Source organism: Engraulis encrasicolus, unplaced genomic scaffold, assembly GCF_034702125.1.
Source record: "Engraulis encrasicolus isolate BLACKSEA-1 unplaced genomic scaffold, IST_EnEncr_1.0 scaffold_87_np1212, whole genome shotgun sequence".
In the NCBI taxonomy this organism is placed as follows: domain Eukaryota; kingdom Metazoa; phylum Chordata; class Actinopteri; order Clupeiformes; family Engraulidae; genus Engraulis; species Engraulis encrasicolus.
In genome coordinates this window covers 12,803-31,256 of record NW_026946225.1, presented here as the reverse complement: position 1 = coordinate 31,256, position 18,454 = coordinate 12,803, and the positions used below count along the sequence as shown (strand labels likewise).

The window sequence follows — 18,454 nt, the reverse complement described above, 5'->3', positions numbered from 1 at the left end:
CCCTTTTCCCATCGCGGAAAGCACTTCCGTCACCCCATCACATAATTTTGGCAAAGGTCTGTGAAACTGCCACATATTTTGTGTCGCAATAATCAGAATTCTGTGAGATCATGTTGCTTCAAGTGTCCCAAATAGTAAAGCAGAAACAGATGAGGCAGTTACACTTGAACATCGCTAGTAAGGTGGTCATTGTATGGCAATTTATATGCAATTCCAACGTCATAATAATAATTTATAATAATATGTTGCAGGTAATTACCATGAGGTTACCCTGAACAAATCAAAATTGCCATCAGGTATTTGAGTGTTGACACACATCATCGTCCATATCGGGTCAGGTAGAGCAGGGCTTTGTCTTTTCATTAAGCTGTTTTCCCATTCGGAAGAAGAGACAAAATTACATTGTTGAGGACGGCAGCAAAACGTCCAGGGCACCGGCCCCTTACACTTCCCAAACAAACTGAAAGATACCAGCGCTTTGTTCCCATTTACCACCTGCGCTCGCTCCTAAAGGGCAAGCGCAGTATTTCACCACCAATATACACAAGTGATAGAAAATAAACCGGTTATAGCAGCAACCTTCAGGCTCCTCTACCAACTCAGCCACCACTGCTCTTTGTTTGGAATTGGATTTCCTAAATGAATCTAATACGGCGGAGGGAAACACCGTAACTGCCAGGAAACCAAATTACTTAAAATATCTGGTAATAAATGATTATTACATTGAAATGACCCTTCAATTGGCACCTTATTAGCGATCTGCAGTGAATTTCTCAAAACCAAAGTTGCTTACTACATTAGCTACTTTGGTGTTTTCAATGCATTTTCCCATTGGCAACTACCGAAGTTGCTAACAGGCTAACAACTCCTCTTTTGAGAAACTCACCCCTGTAATGTTAAGTGTAGCAGAGTGGTTCCCAAACCTTTTCTACCAGGACCCCTCTCAGTCCCGTGTATATTGTCACGACCCCCCATCCCCCCATACTCTAAGCGCCAAACATTATTTGCCCTTTAATATTGCTAACTTTTCATTTCAGATTCACAAGAAATGCAAATACTATATGTATCAGACATACTGTATATGAATGACTACTGTTACTAACCATTTTATGGAATTATGGTGAATATTAACCTGTGTTTTCTGTTTTTTTTCTGTAGTTTGTTGTTGTTGTTGAAAATTCCCTTCTTTTCTGCGACCCCCCCCTGCAATACCTCCATAAGCCCTCTGGGGGTCCCTGCCCCCTTTTTGGGAACCACGGTGTAGCTGATGAGGCATTTGAAGCAGAGGGGCAAAATGTTGTTCAAGATCCAACAGCAAAGTCCAGCTGGGCACAAGGGAAGTTTGTAGCGTTTTCCACTGACACAACTTAATTTATTTGAGTTTGTAGAGTTTCACAACTCAACTTTTTTGAGTTTGTGAGTTTCCAAAGACACAGCAGATGAAGTCGGATGAAGAGCGAAACAACAAGGAGTCCAGTTGCAGACAGCAACTTAACTGTTTTGAGTTTTCGGAGCAAGATTAAGTCCAGTTGCTTTACAACTTAACACTTTTGAGTTTTCCGAACTACCAAAGAATCAGTGATGGAGATCCTTGGACGAGGCGTCTTGATCCGAGATGGCGTCCAGCTGCTCACAACAATAATTGAACTGTTTTGAGTTTTCAGAGCAAGTTGAAGTCCAGTTCGGAGATGTTATCAGTGGTGGAGTTTCTTGTATGAGGTGCATTTGTTCCAAAAATGAGTCCTTAAGCTACAATGGCCATATATATTTGTATGTGTGTGTGTGTGTGTGTGTGTGTGTGTGTGTGTGTGTGTGTGTGTGTGTGTGTGTGTGTGTGTGTGTGTGTGTGTGTGTGTGTGTGTGTGTGTGTGTGTGTGTGTGTGAGAGAGAGAGAGAGAGAGAGAGAGTGTGTGTGTGTGTGTATGTGTGTGTGTGTGTGTGTGGCTGTTGTACGTCAAAGGGAGTCAGGAAAGTCTTTGCGATGATGCGATGAGCCACTGTACTGTATATATTTCCGTGTGTATATTTATCATCAGGCACTGTCTAGGCCATCTCTGTCTTGCTGCTCCTCTGCAGTGTTGCAGTGTTTTCCCACCAAATTGGACTGTTTAGGATGGCTGTCTGCGGGTAAAAAGAGTGTTGAGCGGGTTTCCCCTATAGATCCATGGCCATAGAATTCAACAGAATTGTGTTGGGCGGCATTCCGTGCCTCCAAGGGTCTTTTGAGCATTTTTCTTTTTCTTGGACTGGAAGTCACATCTGGCAACCCTGGTCTTCAGTGTGGGCGGCCATTTTGTTATGTAGTCCATTAAGGTTCTGCAGTAAATGGCTTCTAATAGACGCTGTGATTCTTATAGAACTACAAAGATGGCGGAAGAGGCCATATACATTGCACACCAATTATGAGCACACCCCTTTTGAAAAGTGAAAAATATGTCCTTTACGTTGTATGATTAAATTTTCCTTTCTCTGGTAAGCTTCAAAGATGTTGCATTAAACTTATTCTATGCACATTTTGGAATTAAACTTGTGTGTTTATTGAAATATTGCTACAAATTTTCAAAAGGGGTGAAGCCATTGTCATCAATGTGCACCGCAAATTCTAGGGGGGGCACTGTAGCATCTCTAGGCCAGCTCGCGAGTCCATTTTTGTAGTTCAATAGCTGTATTTTATCATGGGTTTCAGTAAGATAAAAGACTACAAGTTGTCTAGGCCAGCTCTTGTGTCTTGGGGTCCTCGGCGGCTATGTGATGATGGCTGCTGTTGTTCTCTGTTGGCGTGAGCAAGGTCCTGCGGTGGTGGTGGTGGTGATAGCCCGTAGCTACGGAAGTACAAAAACAACAGAATCAACAATTACACAATAGACAATGAAGTTTTCCTTATACTTCAGACATGTCAACGTTTTTCATCTTTATATCTTTATCCGTTTTGACGGTATAGCTTCAGACATTAACAAACTTAAGTGTTACTATAACAGCGACATACATCTTTTGCAGTTCAATAGCCGTGCTTTATAATCAGTTTCAATAGAATAAAAGACTACATTAAGCTGACTGAAGAGGCAATTTTTGTACTTCTAGTAGATCAATAGCTGTGTTTTATAACCGAATTAAGTTGGAGAAAAAACTACAGCTTGGTTTGTGTGTGAATACGAACCGAAGCGCGAGTTGGGCGTGTCGTTACAGCCCTTGTAGCCGCCTCCTTGTAGGCCCTTCTGCCGGTTGAGCGACTGCACCAATCCCAGCACCACTGCGGCCAGAGAGTACTGGCCCGTGGCTCGTCGCGGCTGGAGACGGGGGCCCCCCTGCTGCGACTGGCGGCCCTGCAGGAAATGGGTACACACGGGCCCTTCCTGCTCGCTGATACCCCGCACGTGCACCGGGCCTGTTGCCATGATGATAAAAAGGGAAACAAACAAAAAAAAAAACGATTAGTTAGCTTACTAATGTTAACTATGTTAACATGCCAATGTTCCCAGGAGGAAGTTGAAGTTTGATGATATCACGGCTATACAAACAAGAAGAACAATTAGTTAGCTATGCTACTATTTACATCCTCGGGAGGTACTACATTGCTGATCTCTACCCACCTCCGAGCTGGAGGGCAGAGCACCAGGTATGTGTCGTGGGGCAGCTGGATGGTTAGCATAGTATAGCATGAAGAGGCCATTTTTGTAGTTCAATTGTCACGTCTTATTATACTCATGAACGCAACATGCCGAAAACGTGTTGTGCCGGCTGTTTAAATAATAGAGCCAAACAGCCGTGGCTGAAGCATGGACTGTGTTCATTTAGACAAGCCGATGTAGCATGTAAGTTGATGAGACATTCGGTTTGTTTTCACCCATTATTAAAGGGCAAAGTACCCGAATGGCCGTAGTGAGTATGGGAGAAAAGACTACAATACCCACCTCGGCGCTGGAAGGCAAAGGCACGTTGGCAGAGCACCTGGTATGTGTCGTGGGATGGTTAGCATTGTTGGGACTCACTAATTCGACGCCCTTTCGGTACTTACCGCTTACGTCATACGACCCTAATCCTACCTAACCCTAACCTTAACCCTAACCTTAACCCTAAACCTAACCCTAACCCTAACCCTAACCCTAACCTAACCCTAACCTTCAATCGCTTGTTTGAAATGTTAGATTACCATGTGACGTACCATGTAAGTACCGAGAGGGCGTCAAATTACTGGGTCCCTAGCATTGTTAGCATGATGTCATTTTTGTAGTTCAATAGCCACGTCTTACAATGGGAGAAAAGACTACAATATTCACCTCGGCGCTGGAAGGCGAAGCCGCGTTGGCAGAGCACCAGGGAGGTGTCGTGGGATGGTTAGCATTGTCAGTATGAAGATGTCATTTTTGTAGTTCAATAGCCACGTCTTACAATGGGAGAAAAGACTACAATACCCACCTCGGCGCTGGAAGGCAAAGCCGCGTTGGCAGAGCACTAGGTAGGTGTCGTGGGGCAGCTGTATGCGTCCGCTAGCGCCCGTGGAGTCCATCCTGCTGGCCAGGTTCACCGTGCGGCCCCAGATATCGTACTGCGGCTTCTTGGCACCGATCACGCCAGCCACCACCGAACCATGCGCCATGCCTGAGGAAAACCACAACACAAGGGAAATATGTTGCATTGCCTTTAGGGCTGTAACGATACACTCAACTCACGATTCGGTTTGTATCACGATTTTTGACCTATGGTTCGATACACCCCACGATTTTTAAAATGCATCTTTTTGATGATCGTTTATAGGTAGAATAGGTTACGAGAAGTTACTAATAATAGAAAAAAGTTAAATGGTAACACTTTAGAATAATGGATGCAAAAAAGCATTATAAAGACTTAATAAATAATAAACTATTGATGAACAAAACATTAACAAACGTTTGTAAATGATTAGGAAATGTAAACAAATGCTTGTAAATGACTAGGAAATGTTATGTTAATATTTCATATTTATCAAACATTTACAAGTTGCTTGTAAATGAATAAAATAGTCTGTTATAAGGTGTGTAAAATCTTGAATATATCATTTGTAGATATTTTATAAAGCATTAATAAAGCTTAGTTAATAATAAAAACATTTGTTAATGTTTTATTCATCATTAGTTAATTATTTACTGAGTCTTTACTAAGGAACATTATTATAAAGTGTTACCAGTTAATTAGTAATGATAATGATTTCAAGCTTGGAAGCACTATTACATCATATCATGTGGTTGTTTTCTGGACTGAAGGGAAGCAAAACTTTGAAATGGCATATTGAGATACTGTCTTCTTGCATCACGATACAGTTTCGTGACTCTGCATATCACGTTTTCTCAATTCAATTCAATACAATATTGTTACAGCCCTATTAACATTACATATGAATAAGGCAGCCATGCACCATGCCTTAGGAAAACAACAAGACAAGGAGAATATAGTATAATAAGCATTGTAAAAGTAATAGGTATCAAATAAATGAAAACTCAACAATGGACTTGAAAGGACAACTATGAACAAGTAAGTCTTTAGGTGGCTTTTAATTTAAAAAAGTACCGTAGGTCTTTGGGTGGCTTTTATTTGCTTTACAGAGGGTCCAATCTAAGATCAATAGGCAAGGCATTCTACAACCTATCCAGCCATGAAATGAAATAAAATAAAATGAAATAACAACAAAAGGATTTTAAGTGTGCGGACTCCTCACTCTGAAAACTACAGTTAGCCTTTGTCCTGCACCTTTTCCTGGGATGTGCACAATCTTGAGTTTCATTCTACAACCTACTGTAGGGACAACAGCTTCAAATGCAAGGTGTACATTTTTTCACAGGTTAACCCCTTAAGACACACGGCTTTATAAATTAGCTGTTACCAGAATGGAAATGACCAAGTCGTAATGTATTACTACAGTCCCTGTGCACTGACATAGTAGTGTAGTACTATAGTAGTTAACTTTCAATGTCTATTACAGCGTGCCACAGGAGGTACGGCGTGCATTAAGGGGCTACGGCTAAATCAATGTAAATAGTTGCCTTACCGATGCGAAGCTGGAAGTTGTTGAATGAGTGTGTGTTGATGTCTTGAATCGTCTCGTTGAGGGCCAGCGCAAAGTCAGCCAGCGCACACAGGTGACCCCAGCGGTCCTCACATTGCTGCAGAGGAACAACATCCAGAATTAACTTAACACTGAGAGAGTAAAATGCAGTGTTTATTTGCAGTGTGAATTCAATTCTAAGCATTTCTCTTGCAGTATCAACTAAACCCTTAGTGAGTCGAACTGCTTTGTTAAATCAACACTTAGTGAGTCAATTTAACACCCAGAGTCAGCCAGTGTACACAGGTGGTCCCAGTGATCCTCAGAGGAACAACATCCAGTGTTAATGTAACACTGAGGTGCTGTTTATACATACCAGGGTATTTTGATAAACAAAAATTTTCTGCTCTACGCTTAGTGAAATATTTTCATTCACATCAAAAGGCAAATACGCATAAATATGCTGAGCAATCATAAATACGTTAAGCCTGTGCGCCGTAAGTAGTAGTGCCATTCAAGTCTCCGTTTATCTCTGTTTATATATAAACGCTAACCGGAAATTTTTAAAAATCTCCGCTTTCGCCTGAGTTTTTTTGGAGCTTCGTTTATAGAGGGAAAACCTTCGTTTGTTTGTGAACGAAAGGCACAACCGAAGGGGAAGGTCTTCGTATATCAAAATACCTGGGTATGTATGAACAGCACCTGAGAGAGCAAAATGCTGATTTGCAGTGTTAATTCAATTCTAGGTGAGTTGATTTAACATCCAAAGCACACAGCTGGCCCCATCGATCCTCACACTGCTTTGGAGTAATAACATACAGTGTTAGCACAGCACTCAGAGAGCCAATTCAACACCTTCTAGAGTGGATTTGGTCACAATGCACAGGTTACACAGTGTTAGGTCAATAGTCTGTAAAATGCAGTATTGATTGAACACTTTAGGAAGTAAAATGTGTGTGTGTGTGTGTGTGTGTGTGTGTGTGTGTGTGTGTGTGTGTGTGTGTGTGTGTGTGTGTGTGTGTGTGTGTGTGTGTGTGTGTGTGTGAGTGTGTGTGTTTACCTGTTTGTCTGGAGATAATCCGGAGACGGCCATGTATGTGGAGCCAATCGTCTTGATCTTCTCCACGTCCTGGAAGCGCTCCTCGCCCAATAGCTGGACAGGATTAGAAAAGGGGAGGAGCAAACAGAGGAAAGGGGAGGGGCAAACAGAGAGACAGCAGAGGTCAGAGCCCTCTATAGGAGAGTTATAGGGTTTGTTCCAATATGCGTCCTTGCATTCTCCACTTGTGCTTGTGGCCTCGAACCAGGAAGTAATATGTCATGATAACATCACTGATCATTATATTTCATTATCTCGCAAAAGCTCAATTGTAAAGTCATTTTCTCATTTGCAAACTGGATGCAGGGTTCCCACACCCTTTTCATGAACAAATTCAAGCACTTGTCAAGCACCTTTCAAGCACCAAATTGTCAGTTTTTCAGCACCTTTCAATAAGTCGCGAGAAGGGGTCTGGGGGTCCTCTCCCATACATTTTTGTGTTTTTAAGATGCAATTTCCTGCATTCTCATCAAGTTTAGGGTGTAGAAAGGCAAATCCCATCTGACATCTCACTCCCTCAGATTTTTGATGTACCTGAACATTTTTTTCTATTATTTGGCTTACTGAGTTTGACTTGACACAAATTTCAAGCCTTTTCAAGCACTTCACCAAAAATTCAAGCATTTTCACAACCTTGAAAACACTTAATTGAAATTCAAGCATTTTCAAGGAATTCAAGCACCAGTGGGAACCCTGTGGATGGTGAATGAAAAACAGTCCCCCAAAAGCTGTAGTGGCTAGCCTGACAGCTGGGAAACTTTATTGTTTTCTCCACGGAGGAGGGTCCAGGAGGCGGGGTGAGGCCATAAGCACAAGTGGAGGACGCAAGGTTGCATATTGGAATACGCCCCTAGCAACCAGGAAGCCAATAGCTGAGGGTCAGGGGTCAGATGGACACCAGAGGTCATTACTATCCTCGGACGCAACCAAGCTGATATGCAGATATGTTCGTGATCAAAACGAGATCTGCTTGGTCTAATAAAGGTAGGGTTGAATGCTCACATCAGTTGTGAAATTCACAACTCAATATGATTGGCCGAATTTTACGTGTGTACCTCATCAAAGTCGGTGATGATTTCGTTGAGCAGTCGCAGGCACTCAACACCCTGGTTGTTCATTTCTGTCTGCGAGTAGAAGTCAGCGAAACCTGCACAGTACAAAAAAAAAATTCAGTGTCATCATATTATAACTCTTACAAAGTCCTACGGTTTCTGAAAATAAGTTCACACTCTCATTTGGTTAAATTATTGAATTGAAACTTTCTTCTGTTCTTTCAGCCTTTCTTTTCGTCTGGGGATGCTAACTCGACTGCTAAGAGTGTAGATTTAACTATTTGGTCAGTCAACATTTTCAAAGTTCATTCTACTCAAAAAATAATAAACAATGGATCAGTATAGTCATAGCTACAGTGGCAAACTATAATGGTTATATAATATTATATTAATAATGAATATAACAATTGAACATTTTTATATTTATAGTTACCTGGGATGGATGCGAACATCACGCCTACTGCGTCATACGACTGGGAGTATAGCTCCTGAAAATTCAAACACAGACATTTGGAGTAATCGAATCAATTCAATTCAATTCAATTCTTATTAAAACTGAGACTTGAACAGCTTTTTCTCCGTCCCTCAACATTGCCACCCACAGGTGTAATGCATAAATGACAGCTCTTGTCAACATATTTAGGTGGCATTGCCGATGGTGTGAACTAAGTCATTTTGGGAAAGAGAGGGAACAAAGCATGTACATACACCTCCTAGTCGAGCTACAAATGGCTGACTGAAGAGGCAATTTTTGTAGTTCAATAGCCGCGTCTTAAAATGGGTTTCAATGGGGGAAAAGACTGCAAAAGTCTACCCTTTTTTCAGGGAAGTGGTGGGCCATGTATGAAGGCCATTTGTAGTTCAATAGCCACAAGTTATAATGGGTTTTAACAGGGGAAAAGACTACAAATGGCTTATGGTGGGTTACAAGACTACACCATACCTCGTTGTCGCGGTCCTTCTCCAGGAAGTGGCGGGCCACGTGCGAGGGCAGGATGTTGCGCAGCAGGTTCTCGTTGTGTTCGCGTATGGATCGCATCTCCCCCATCTCCTCCTGCGCCTGAACACGCCACAGGAAGTCCAGCCGCGCCGTGTACTCCAGCTACAGAAAAAAACAGGAAATAGAATTAACGTGAGTAGCTGTGGTGTAATGGCACGAATAGACCAGACGCGACTTGAGCGAGTCCAGAGACGGACGTAACTGACTTTGTATTGTGTCACTGGCGACAGAAGAGACTAAAGCAATTTGGGCGACTACGTAGAGGTGATTTGACCTCATCTTAAGCCTCTCAATGGCCCCCTTGACCTCCTCATAAGCCTGGGGGGGGGCTGGGGGGTGCCCTAGACCAGTGGTTCCCAACCTATGGGTCGGGACCCCCCTTATGGGTCGCCAAAGATCCACAGGGGGTCGCGGAGCCCTCTTGATTTTAAGAGGTTTCGTTTTAAATATATATAGCCCATGTTGAATAAAAGACAAAGCATTTAACTAATAAATGCATAGACGCAACAAATTGTAAGTGCTACATTAAACATTTATTCTATATTTGACCAAAGACGAATTGAGGAATAAAATAACTAAAATAAGTTTTCGCAGGAAACGGAGGGCATCTTGTGACTCCGTCTCGTGCGGGCGCTCGCGTGGTTGGGTCACCAAATCTTACAATAGTAAAAACATGGGTCCCTTAAGAAAAAGGTTGGGAACCACTGCCCTAGACCCCCCACATTTGGGCTTTCATGCCCGCCCCATCGAGTCTGGACGCGGTAATTTCCCAATCCTCCCCCATCTTTCTATCCCACTCATTTCCTATCAGCATCTCATACTATCCTGTCAATAAAGGCATCAAAAGCCCCTAAAATATATATATTTAGAATTTGGCTGGTTAGCTTCACCAATTAGTAAGGCACTTCCTCATCATTTTCACAAATTTGCTCATTTCCGACGCAGCTTCGCTCAATGATGATTGATGGTTTACAGGTCTGTGGTTGGGCACCTTATAATACCTCCATGCATCCAATGCCCGTCTTCAATATAGCTCCATATATAGCTCCATACATATATGAACTCCATGAAACTCCATTTTGGAAGCTGAAAATTCGTTCAATTTTGGCTGAATTCACTAGGATATTGCTAAAAAGCCCAGGAGTTGCAGTGCTAGTAAACTATTTTGTGACTCAGGACTTTACAGGCTCTCTTGAGGAACCTAATGTTTAAGTTCATGTGCCGTTTGGATAAGTCTGAAAACTGCATTATAATGATTCTCACAAGTGCCAGATATAGCTCTGTCCGATACCAATCATATATGTGGAAACATTGGTGGCTGACTTTTAAGACTGTCATGACATAGGGTATGTTTGTATATGCTTTGGCATCATTGCTGGTTTTTTCACTTCTTTTTCCTGCACATTTTATCTCTATGTATATGTTAAAGTTTATATATACTAGCCTAGCATTCCCCATTGAAATGACTGGGGTCGGTACTCGGGACTTATTCACTCTCTCCAGTTCTTGTGCTACCTCCATGGTTGAGAATAAGGCTAACGTAGGAGAAGTGTAGATATTAAAATATTAAACGGGACGATCTCTCCATACCAATCCCAACAGGTGGCAAATGAGCCACTAGCAGCTGGATCCTGTCACAGAGCTGACAAGAGTCAAAGACACACGAGGCATCCACGCACACACACACACACACACACACACACACACGTATGCACGCACGCACACACACACACACACACACACACACACACACACACACACACACACACACACACACACACACACACACACACACACACACACACATGTAAACACACACACACACACACACACACACACACACACACACACACACACACACACACACACACACACACACACACACACAGACACACACTTAAACACATAAACACACACACACACACACACATAAACACACACACACACACACACACACACACACACACACACACACACACACACACACACACACACACACACACACACACACACACACACACACGTATCCCTAGCAGGGTCCAGGTAAAGACAAACCTTTTATGTGTGCATATATTTGCTGTGTTTGTGTGTGTGTGTGTGCACGCTTTTGTGCATGTGTACAGTACGTGTGTGTCAGTGTGCGTACATGCAAATGTCTTTCTAAGCGTGTGTGTGTGTGTGTGTGTGTGTGTGTGTGTGTGTGTGTGTGTGTGTGTGTGTGTGTGTGTGTGTGTGTATGTGTGTGTGTTTGTGTGTGTGCATGCACGCACACGCGCGTGTGTGTGTGATCTTCTTTCCATCAAAGCAGTTAATTCAACAGAGTGAATTTGAAAGTGTCTTCAGATGTCCATACACACACACGCACGCGCGCACACACACACACACACACACACACACACACACACACTACCCACCCACACCCACACTACCCACCCACCCACACACACACACACACACACTCAAACACACTGCTACCCACCCACACACACACGAACACACAGCTAGCCACACACCGCTACACACACACACACACCGCTAGCCACCGACACACACACACACACACACTGCTAGCCACCGACACACACACACACCGCTGCCCACCCACCTGTTGTCCGTGGTAGAAGACTGCCAGCAGGAACATGGCCATCAGCAGCAGAGACGTCTCCTTGCTACCCAGAAACCCCCTGGATGAGAGGGGGGGGGGGAGGGAAGAGAGGGGTAGAGAGGAGGAGGTTGGGGGGGAGGAGGGAGGCAGAGACTTTTATTAACAACCTTTCATACACTGAAGAGAGAGAGAGTGATAGAGAGAGAGAGAGGAGAAAAACAAACAGAGGCGTGCAAATTATGGGTTTAGCTCGCTAGGCTATAGTTATGTCATAATAATGTAAGGAGATGGAATGTAATTTAAAAGTAAGCGCAATGTACCATTCTATGGTGTACCATTCTCTACCATTCTACCATCTAGAGAGGGTAACATCATCAACTTGAACATTCCACCATTATTTTCAATGGACACAAAAACAATCCACAAAACGACAATAACGGGGAAAAAACTAAGAGAAGTACAGACACACAATCCATGTTTTAAAGGACCAGTTCAGTCAATTTCAACATGCAGTTGTAATGCTTACGCTACCCTTGACTTGTCAGTACCCGGTGATGCCACATTTTTTGGCTCAGCCCTTTCCGAGATATGAGCAATTCTAATGGGGGCAACTTTTGTTTACATTTAAAAAAAAATGAGCATAGGCCTACTCCATTTTTTTCCCAAAAGGTACCGCTGTTAGTTTTCTGCTGATGTTTTATAACCTTTTGGATGTTTTTGGGAATAAATGTTTAAATGTGAATGAAAATGAATAAAATGTTTTTTTGAAATGTAAACAAAGCGCTGACCAAGATCTCGGAAACGGGTGAAGAAGAAGAAAAAGAAACCGCAGGTACTGACAAGTCCAGGGTAGTGTGAGCATTACAACTGCATATTGAAATTGACTGAACTGGTCCTTTAACATCTCCCACCCGGGCCGGTCGATTTAGAGTTTGAATGGTGTCTCCATTTCGAAAGCCCTAGGAGGAGTAGTGTTTTAAAATGCCCAGATTTCCAGAAAAAAATGGCTGATATGGAGAACAATAATGGGCCTTACCTAGTTAGACAACACCCTTTAGTTACCTGGGGTGCAGTGTAATATAATGTAATGTAATGTAATGTAATGTATTGTAATTACCTGGGGTGCAGTGTAATGTAATATAATGAAATGTAATTGTAATTACCTGGGGTGCAGTGTAATATAATGTACTGTAATTACAGGGGGTGTAGTGTAATGTAATGTAATGTGATATAATGTACTGTAATTACGGTATATGGGGTGCAGTGTAATATAATGTAATGTGATATAATGTAATGTAATTACCTGGGGTGCAGTGTAGTGTAATGTAATGTAATGTATTGTAATTATATGGGGTGTGATGTAATGTAATGTAATGTAATGTAATGTAATTACCTGGGGTGCAGTGTAATATAATGTAATGTAATGTATTGTAATTATATGGGGTGTAGTGTAATGTGATGTAATGTAATGTAATGTAATGTAATGTAATTACCTGGGGTGCAGTGTAATGTAATGCAATTACATGGGGTGTGAAGTAATATAATGTAATGTAATGTAATGTAATGTATTGTAATTACCTGGGGTGCAGTGTAATGTAATGTAGTGTATTGTAATGTTACCTGGGGTGTAGTGTGTCGTAGCGTTGGAACAGCGGCGTGTAGACCCACTCAGTCAACAGCACATGACATCCCATAATACCCAGCAGTACGCTCAGCTTCAGCAGGGAGCGTAACCGTAGAAACACAGCACACGTCACCATGGCCAGCAGACCTGTGAAGACGAAATACTGCACACACGCACACGCACACGCACACGCACACGCACACACAGTGGTTGGTCATTGCAGTTTTTAGATGCGTCCTAGCATCTCTATAAGAGGGCATGTCCGTCCGTCTGTCCGTCCGTCCGTCCGTCTGTCCATCTGAAACACATTTTTGAAATCGTCCAAAACACGGTCTTCGCCGCCATTTTTCGCGTCTTCATATTTGTGCTTTTGGACGCATCTTTGTCTGCCTGTTGCACTTGTTCTCATTCTGACATGGAAACACTCACTGGAATGTTTGACTGAGTTTCGGTCCCCAAACACTGAACAGGGAGGGAACACGAGACATCGTAGCCCCGTAATGCACTCTATTCCAATAATGTAATAGACGTTGAAAAGCCTTACAGTTTTTCTGATCGCTAAAGCTTATTTTTTTGTAACTTACGGTGTAAGCTTTGTTGCAGAACTCTTCAAATGAATACAACAACCTCACACAAAACAGCAAAACTGTGTAGATACTGTACATTGCAAAACCCAACATGTATGCCTTTCTCAAGTTTCGACTGATTTTAAATATAATGCCCTGGGAAACTTGACTTTACTACAGTAGTGGTTTATTTAAAACGTAACATTACTAGTACCTGTGGGTTGTAGCAGACGCTGTCAGGACCGGTGGAGTTGCTGCTAGTGTTGTCGTCATCGTCCGTCTGGTTACCAAGGGCAACGGAACTCACCTCGCACCACAGCTTGTTGTCATGACACCACACACACACACACACAGACACACAGACACACACACACACACACACACACACAAACACACACACACACACACACACACACACACACACACACACACACACACACACGCACACACGAATGCACACACGCACAAACAGTAAACATGTAAGAAATACGCAACAACGTAAATTCTATGAAAACACTATGCAAAAACATACAGTTAACATATTTTACTTTTGTACATTGAAATACTGTACATGCACGCACAACACATGCACATACTCGCAAACACACAAATTACGCACGCACACACACAGTGCAATAAGAATTTGTACGTGTGCCGTGATTGTGTAACAAAGTTCAACATTATCAGATGAATCTGAATCTGAGTCTGAAGATGAAGTAGATTGTCAAAGTTACTGACAATGTGTGTGTGTATGTGTGTATGCACATGTGTGTGTATTATGAGCTGTGTGCGTGTATGTGTGTTTGTGTGTGCGTGTGTGTGTGTGTGTATGCACGCACATGTGTGTGTATTTTAAGTTGTGTGTGTGTCTGTGTGTGTGTGTGTGTGTATGTTGTGTGTATATATGTGTGTGTGTGTGTGTGTGTGTGTGTGTGCGCGCGTCTCGTACCACATTGCCCACGGCTGCGGTGAAGTTGACACACACGGAGAGGAGTGTCAGCGCCGTCCGATGACCGTGGGTCTCGTTCAGAAGGCCGCCCAGCCTGAAACAACGTGGAGGAAGACGTTGAGGAAAGACACACGACATGAATTTAGGTATTTAGGTTGAGGTTGAGGATACGTTGAGGGAAAGAAAAAAACACAATAGGCGGCCATTGTGAATGAACAGTAATAGACATCTTTGACCAGGTCAATTTGTGAATGGGCAGCCTGGAGTGTAGTCTCTTAGCGCATTGAAACCCATTGTAAAAATAAAATAAAAAATGTCCAAAATGGTGGCTTCTTCAGATGGCCTGGTGTGTAGCCTTTTATTATTGAAAAGCCTAGTGTGTAGTCTTTCCCCCCTTTGAGACCCAGTATATAATGTGGCTATTGAACTACAAATATGGCTCCTACCTTCTGACAGCCAACGGCAAGCACTTGTAGTCCTCGGCGGTTGCTACGACGACCAGCAACAGGTGCACCAGCACCAGCAAGGAGAACTCTGTCACCATGACTACCATCCTAGGCAACACACACACACATGCAAAAAAAGACCACAAATTCGGTGTCAGATACTGTTTACTTTACTGTAATGATACAGATTACGTGTGTGTCTGCGTGTGTGCCTACATGCGTGTGTGTGTGTGTGTGTGTGTGTGTGTGTGTGTGTGTGTGTGTGTGTGTGTGTGTGTGTTACCTGGTTGAGGGCAGGAGTCCTTGTACGGCGATGATAAAGAGGAGCACTATGAAGGCACACACCACGTTGGACTTGAAGACGCCGTCACGCATCTGGGCATACTGTTGGAGAAACAACGGAAGACATTTGTAGTCTTTTCTCCTACTTAAACCCATAATAATATGCCGCTATTAAACTACAAAATGGCTGCTTCAGTTAGCCATTTGCAGTGTTTTCTCCTTTTTAAACCTATTACAAGATGTGGTAATTGAACGGCAAAAAATGGCTCAATAAAGACTCCGTCACACATCTGAGCGCACTGTTGGAGAAACTAATGCTGTGTCCAGACCAAGGGCGACCTATGCTGCCTGGTAGCGGAGGTAGCAGAAGAAGTTTCGCCTTGAATTCGCTGTATTTTGGACGCGGCATTGACATGTTGATTTAGCTAATCACGAAACGACTCTGGCTCTGACAGCCCGGGACGTTCACACTCGCAGATGTGAACATTCCAATTGGTTTTCACCGAACCTCATTACCATAATATTATCTTCACTTATCATCAGAGGTGGAACGTAACTAAGTATTTTTACTTCGTTACTGTACTTAAGTAGTTTTTTCTGGAATTTGTACTTACTTGAGTAAAAATAAAAATGCAGACTTTTACTTTTACTCAATTACATTTTTTGACAATTACTTGTACTTTCTACTCCTTACATTTCTAGGAGAAGACTTTGTTACTAGTTACATTTATCCTAGGTTTTCCTGTTGTGTTTCGTGGATATTTCAGTAGCCTCAGCTGCGGGCAGGGAGGCGGGACCAAGCCCCTCTTCCAAATTGACACCCAGACAGAAAATATACTTTTAAAAACATTAACAGGACTCCATAGTCATGTTCAAATAGAGCCGAAAACCGTTGCAGACAATTTTTCCTATTGGATCAAGTAGGTAGACATGGAGAAAGACAGCCATTGCGCGAGTAGGCCTACTTGTACTTTTGTACTGAAAAGTACATTCAAAAGTTAGTACTTAGGACTTTTACTTAAGTACGTTTTTGGTGTACAACTTTCACTTTCACTTGAGTAATTTTTTCGCAAGGTACTTCTACTTTTACTTAAGTTAGCCCGTGAGCCGGGTGGGGTCACTGGTACCACTTGGGGGGGCAAATTGCCACTATTTTTTTCTGAAAGCTATGTATCTCTGGAGTATATTTCTGTATGATAGCAAGTTGGATCTCATAGCTTTTTGGTTTTACAGCCTCTTTAGTAAATACACCATTTGAAGAAACAAAAAATAATCGCCTAAATTAAAATTCCTCTTAAACCACTTTGGGCTGTTATATTAGCCTTCTGGAGTGGTTTAAATACCATTATTAATTCAGATAAATATTCTACTTCATAGTTCCATCATCAGAATGACCATTTTAATGAATATGTTGAAATAAAATATTATAATATGGCAATTTATGCTCCCGATCATACATATTTGCATCACTTCTAATAATGTCAATAGCTTTTGGTACAGGTGGTATGGCAAATTCTCACTATATTTTCCTGAAACCCAAGTGTCTCTGGAGTATACCTCTGTATGATAGCAAGTTGCATCTCATAGCCTTTTCATTTCACAGCCTTTCAAAGATTAAGGGAAAAAAACGATTTTCTAAAAAGTGACTATTTTTTAGTTGAACCACTAACAACAAGCCATAGAAGGTCCTAATCATCATCAGTAATATTTCTAATGTCGTCCTTAATGTTGACAGATATTCACTTCATGAAAATTCTGCATACCATAGCTGATAAGTTTTAGCCCATTTTCCAATAATTAAAAAGGAGTCACATACTGCACAAGGAGTCACATACTGCAGACACATGTTTTAAAATAAAATATGTAATTTGCTATTAATAGCTTATGGTACAGTTGGTTAGGCAAATTGCCACTATATCTTTCTGAAAGGTATTTCTGGAGTATATTGCTGTATGACTAAGTCAGAGCTCAGCTTTGTGGGTTCACGGCCTCTTTTATACATGCACCATTTGAAAAGATTGACAAAACTAGCCTAACTTTTAAAAAAATACTCTCATGCCTCTTTTCCACTGCCGTTTTTCTGGTAGGCCTACAGCTCGACACAGCGCGACTTGGCCGCCACTTTTTGCTTTTAGAATAGGCACGACACAGCTCAATCGTAAAGCAAAAAGTGGCGGCCTAGTGGAGCTGTGTCGAGCTGTAGGCCTACCAGAAACACTACAGTGGGAAAGTGGCATTAGACCACAGTCTGGGTATTACATTAGCTTGTTGGAGGGTGGAGTCACAACTTCAAACAAATGTTTCAACATCATTCAAATAGTCACCATACAAATAGTCACCATTTTTGTTAGTAGTTCAGTGGTTTTGAACATTAATATCATTCTGTATTTCATTTACAGAAAATGTAATGACAAAAGTTGATGGGGAATGTAGTTAACATATTGTTGTCATAAAATTCAATAAGTCTAAGTCATTGCCATGTAAGCTACCATAAAAATCAGCAGTGTTTTATTGTCAATACTACAAACCCAGTTACAAAAAAGGACTTAATAAAAACCTTCAAACCACACATACCGTACATTATACACTGATTTCTGTGTTTATTTGTGTTGAAGTATACACAGTACATTTTTACACTTACATAGAGTCAATCTCAAACCCCAGTGTTCAAATGTATTCCTGCACAGGCATTAGTCTTGACACCAAAAGAGCAATATTTAACTCTGATTCAGAATTATTTCTGAGAATAGTGTAGAGGTACACTCCATGAATAGTATACATAGCAGTTTATATTTCATGGGACTTAATTTAC

At 41.9% G+C, this 18,454-nt stretch overlaps 1 protein-coding gene across 1 annotated transcript in view; it reads right to left on the bottom strand.

The window, feature by feature from the left end:
• Positions 1-2,579: 2,579 nt before the first annotated feature.
• Positions 2,580-18,454, bottom strand: part of LOC134444940 (adenylate cyclase type 8-like) — a gene marked incomplete at its 5' end in the record, with an annotated part of 28,411 nt that continues 12,536 nt past the window's right edge. Inside the window, 14 exons of the mRNA XM_063194113.1 lie at positions 2,580-2,822; positions 3,158-3,385; positions 4,417-4,599; positions 6,023-6,137; positions 7,080-7,172; positions 8,174-8,265; positions 8,604-8,658; positions 9,114-9,272; positions 11,776-11,854; positions 13,396-13,562; positions 14,180-14,284; positions 14,915-15,008; positions 15,361-15,468; positions 15,644-15,744. Coding sequence (XP_063050183.1) covers positions 2,710-2,822; positions 3,158-3,385; positions 4,417-4,599; positions 6,023-6,137; positions 7,080-7,172; positions 8,174-8,265; positions 8,604-8,658; positions 9,114-9,272; positions 11,776-11,854; positions 13,396-13,562; positions 14,180-14,284; positions 14,915-15,008; positions 15,361-15,468; positions 15,644-15,744 — 1,692 coding nt within the window. The remainder of the gene's footprint in view (positions 2,823-3,157; positions 3,386-4,416; positions 4,600-6,022; positions 6,138-7,079; positions 7,173-8,173; positions 8,266-8,603; positions 8,659-9,113; positions 9,273-11,775; positions 11,855-13,395; positions 13,563-14,179; positions 14,285-14,914; positions 15,009-15,360; positions 15,469-15,643; positions 15,745-18,454) is intronic.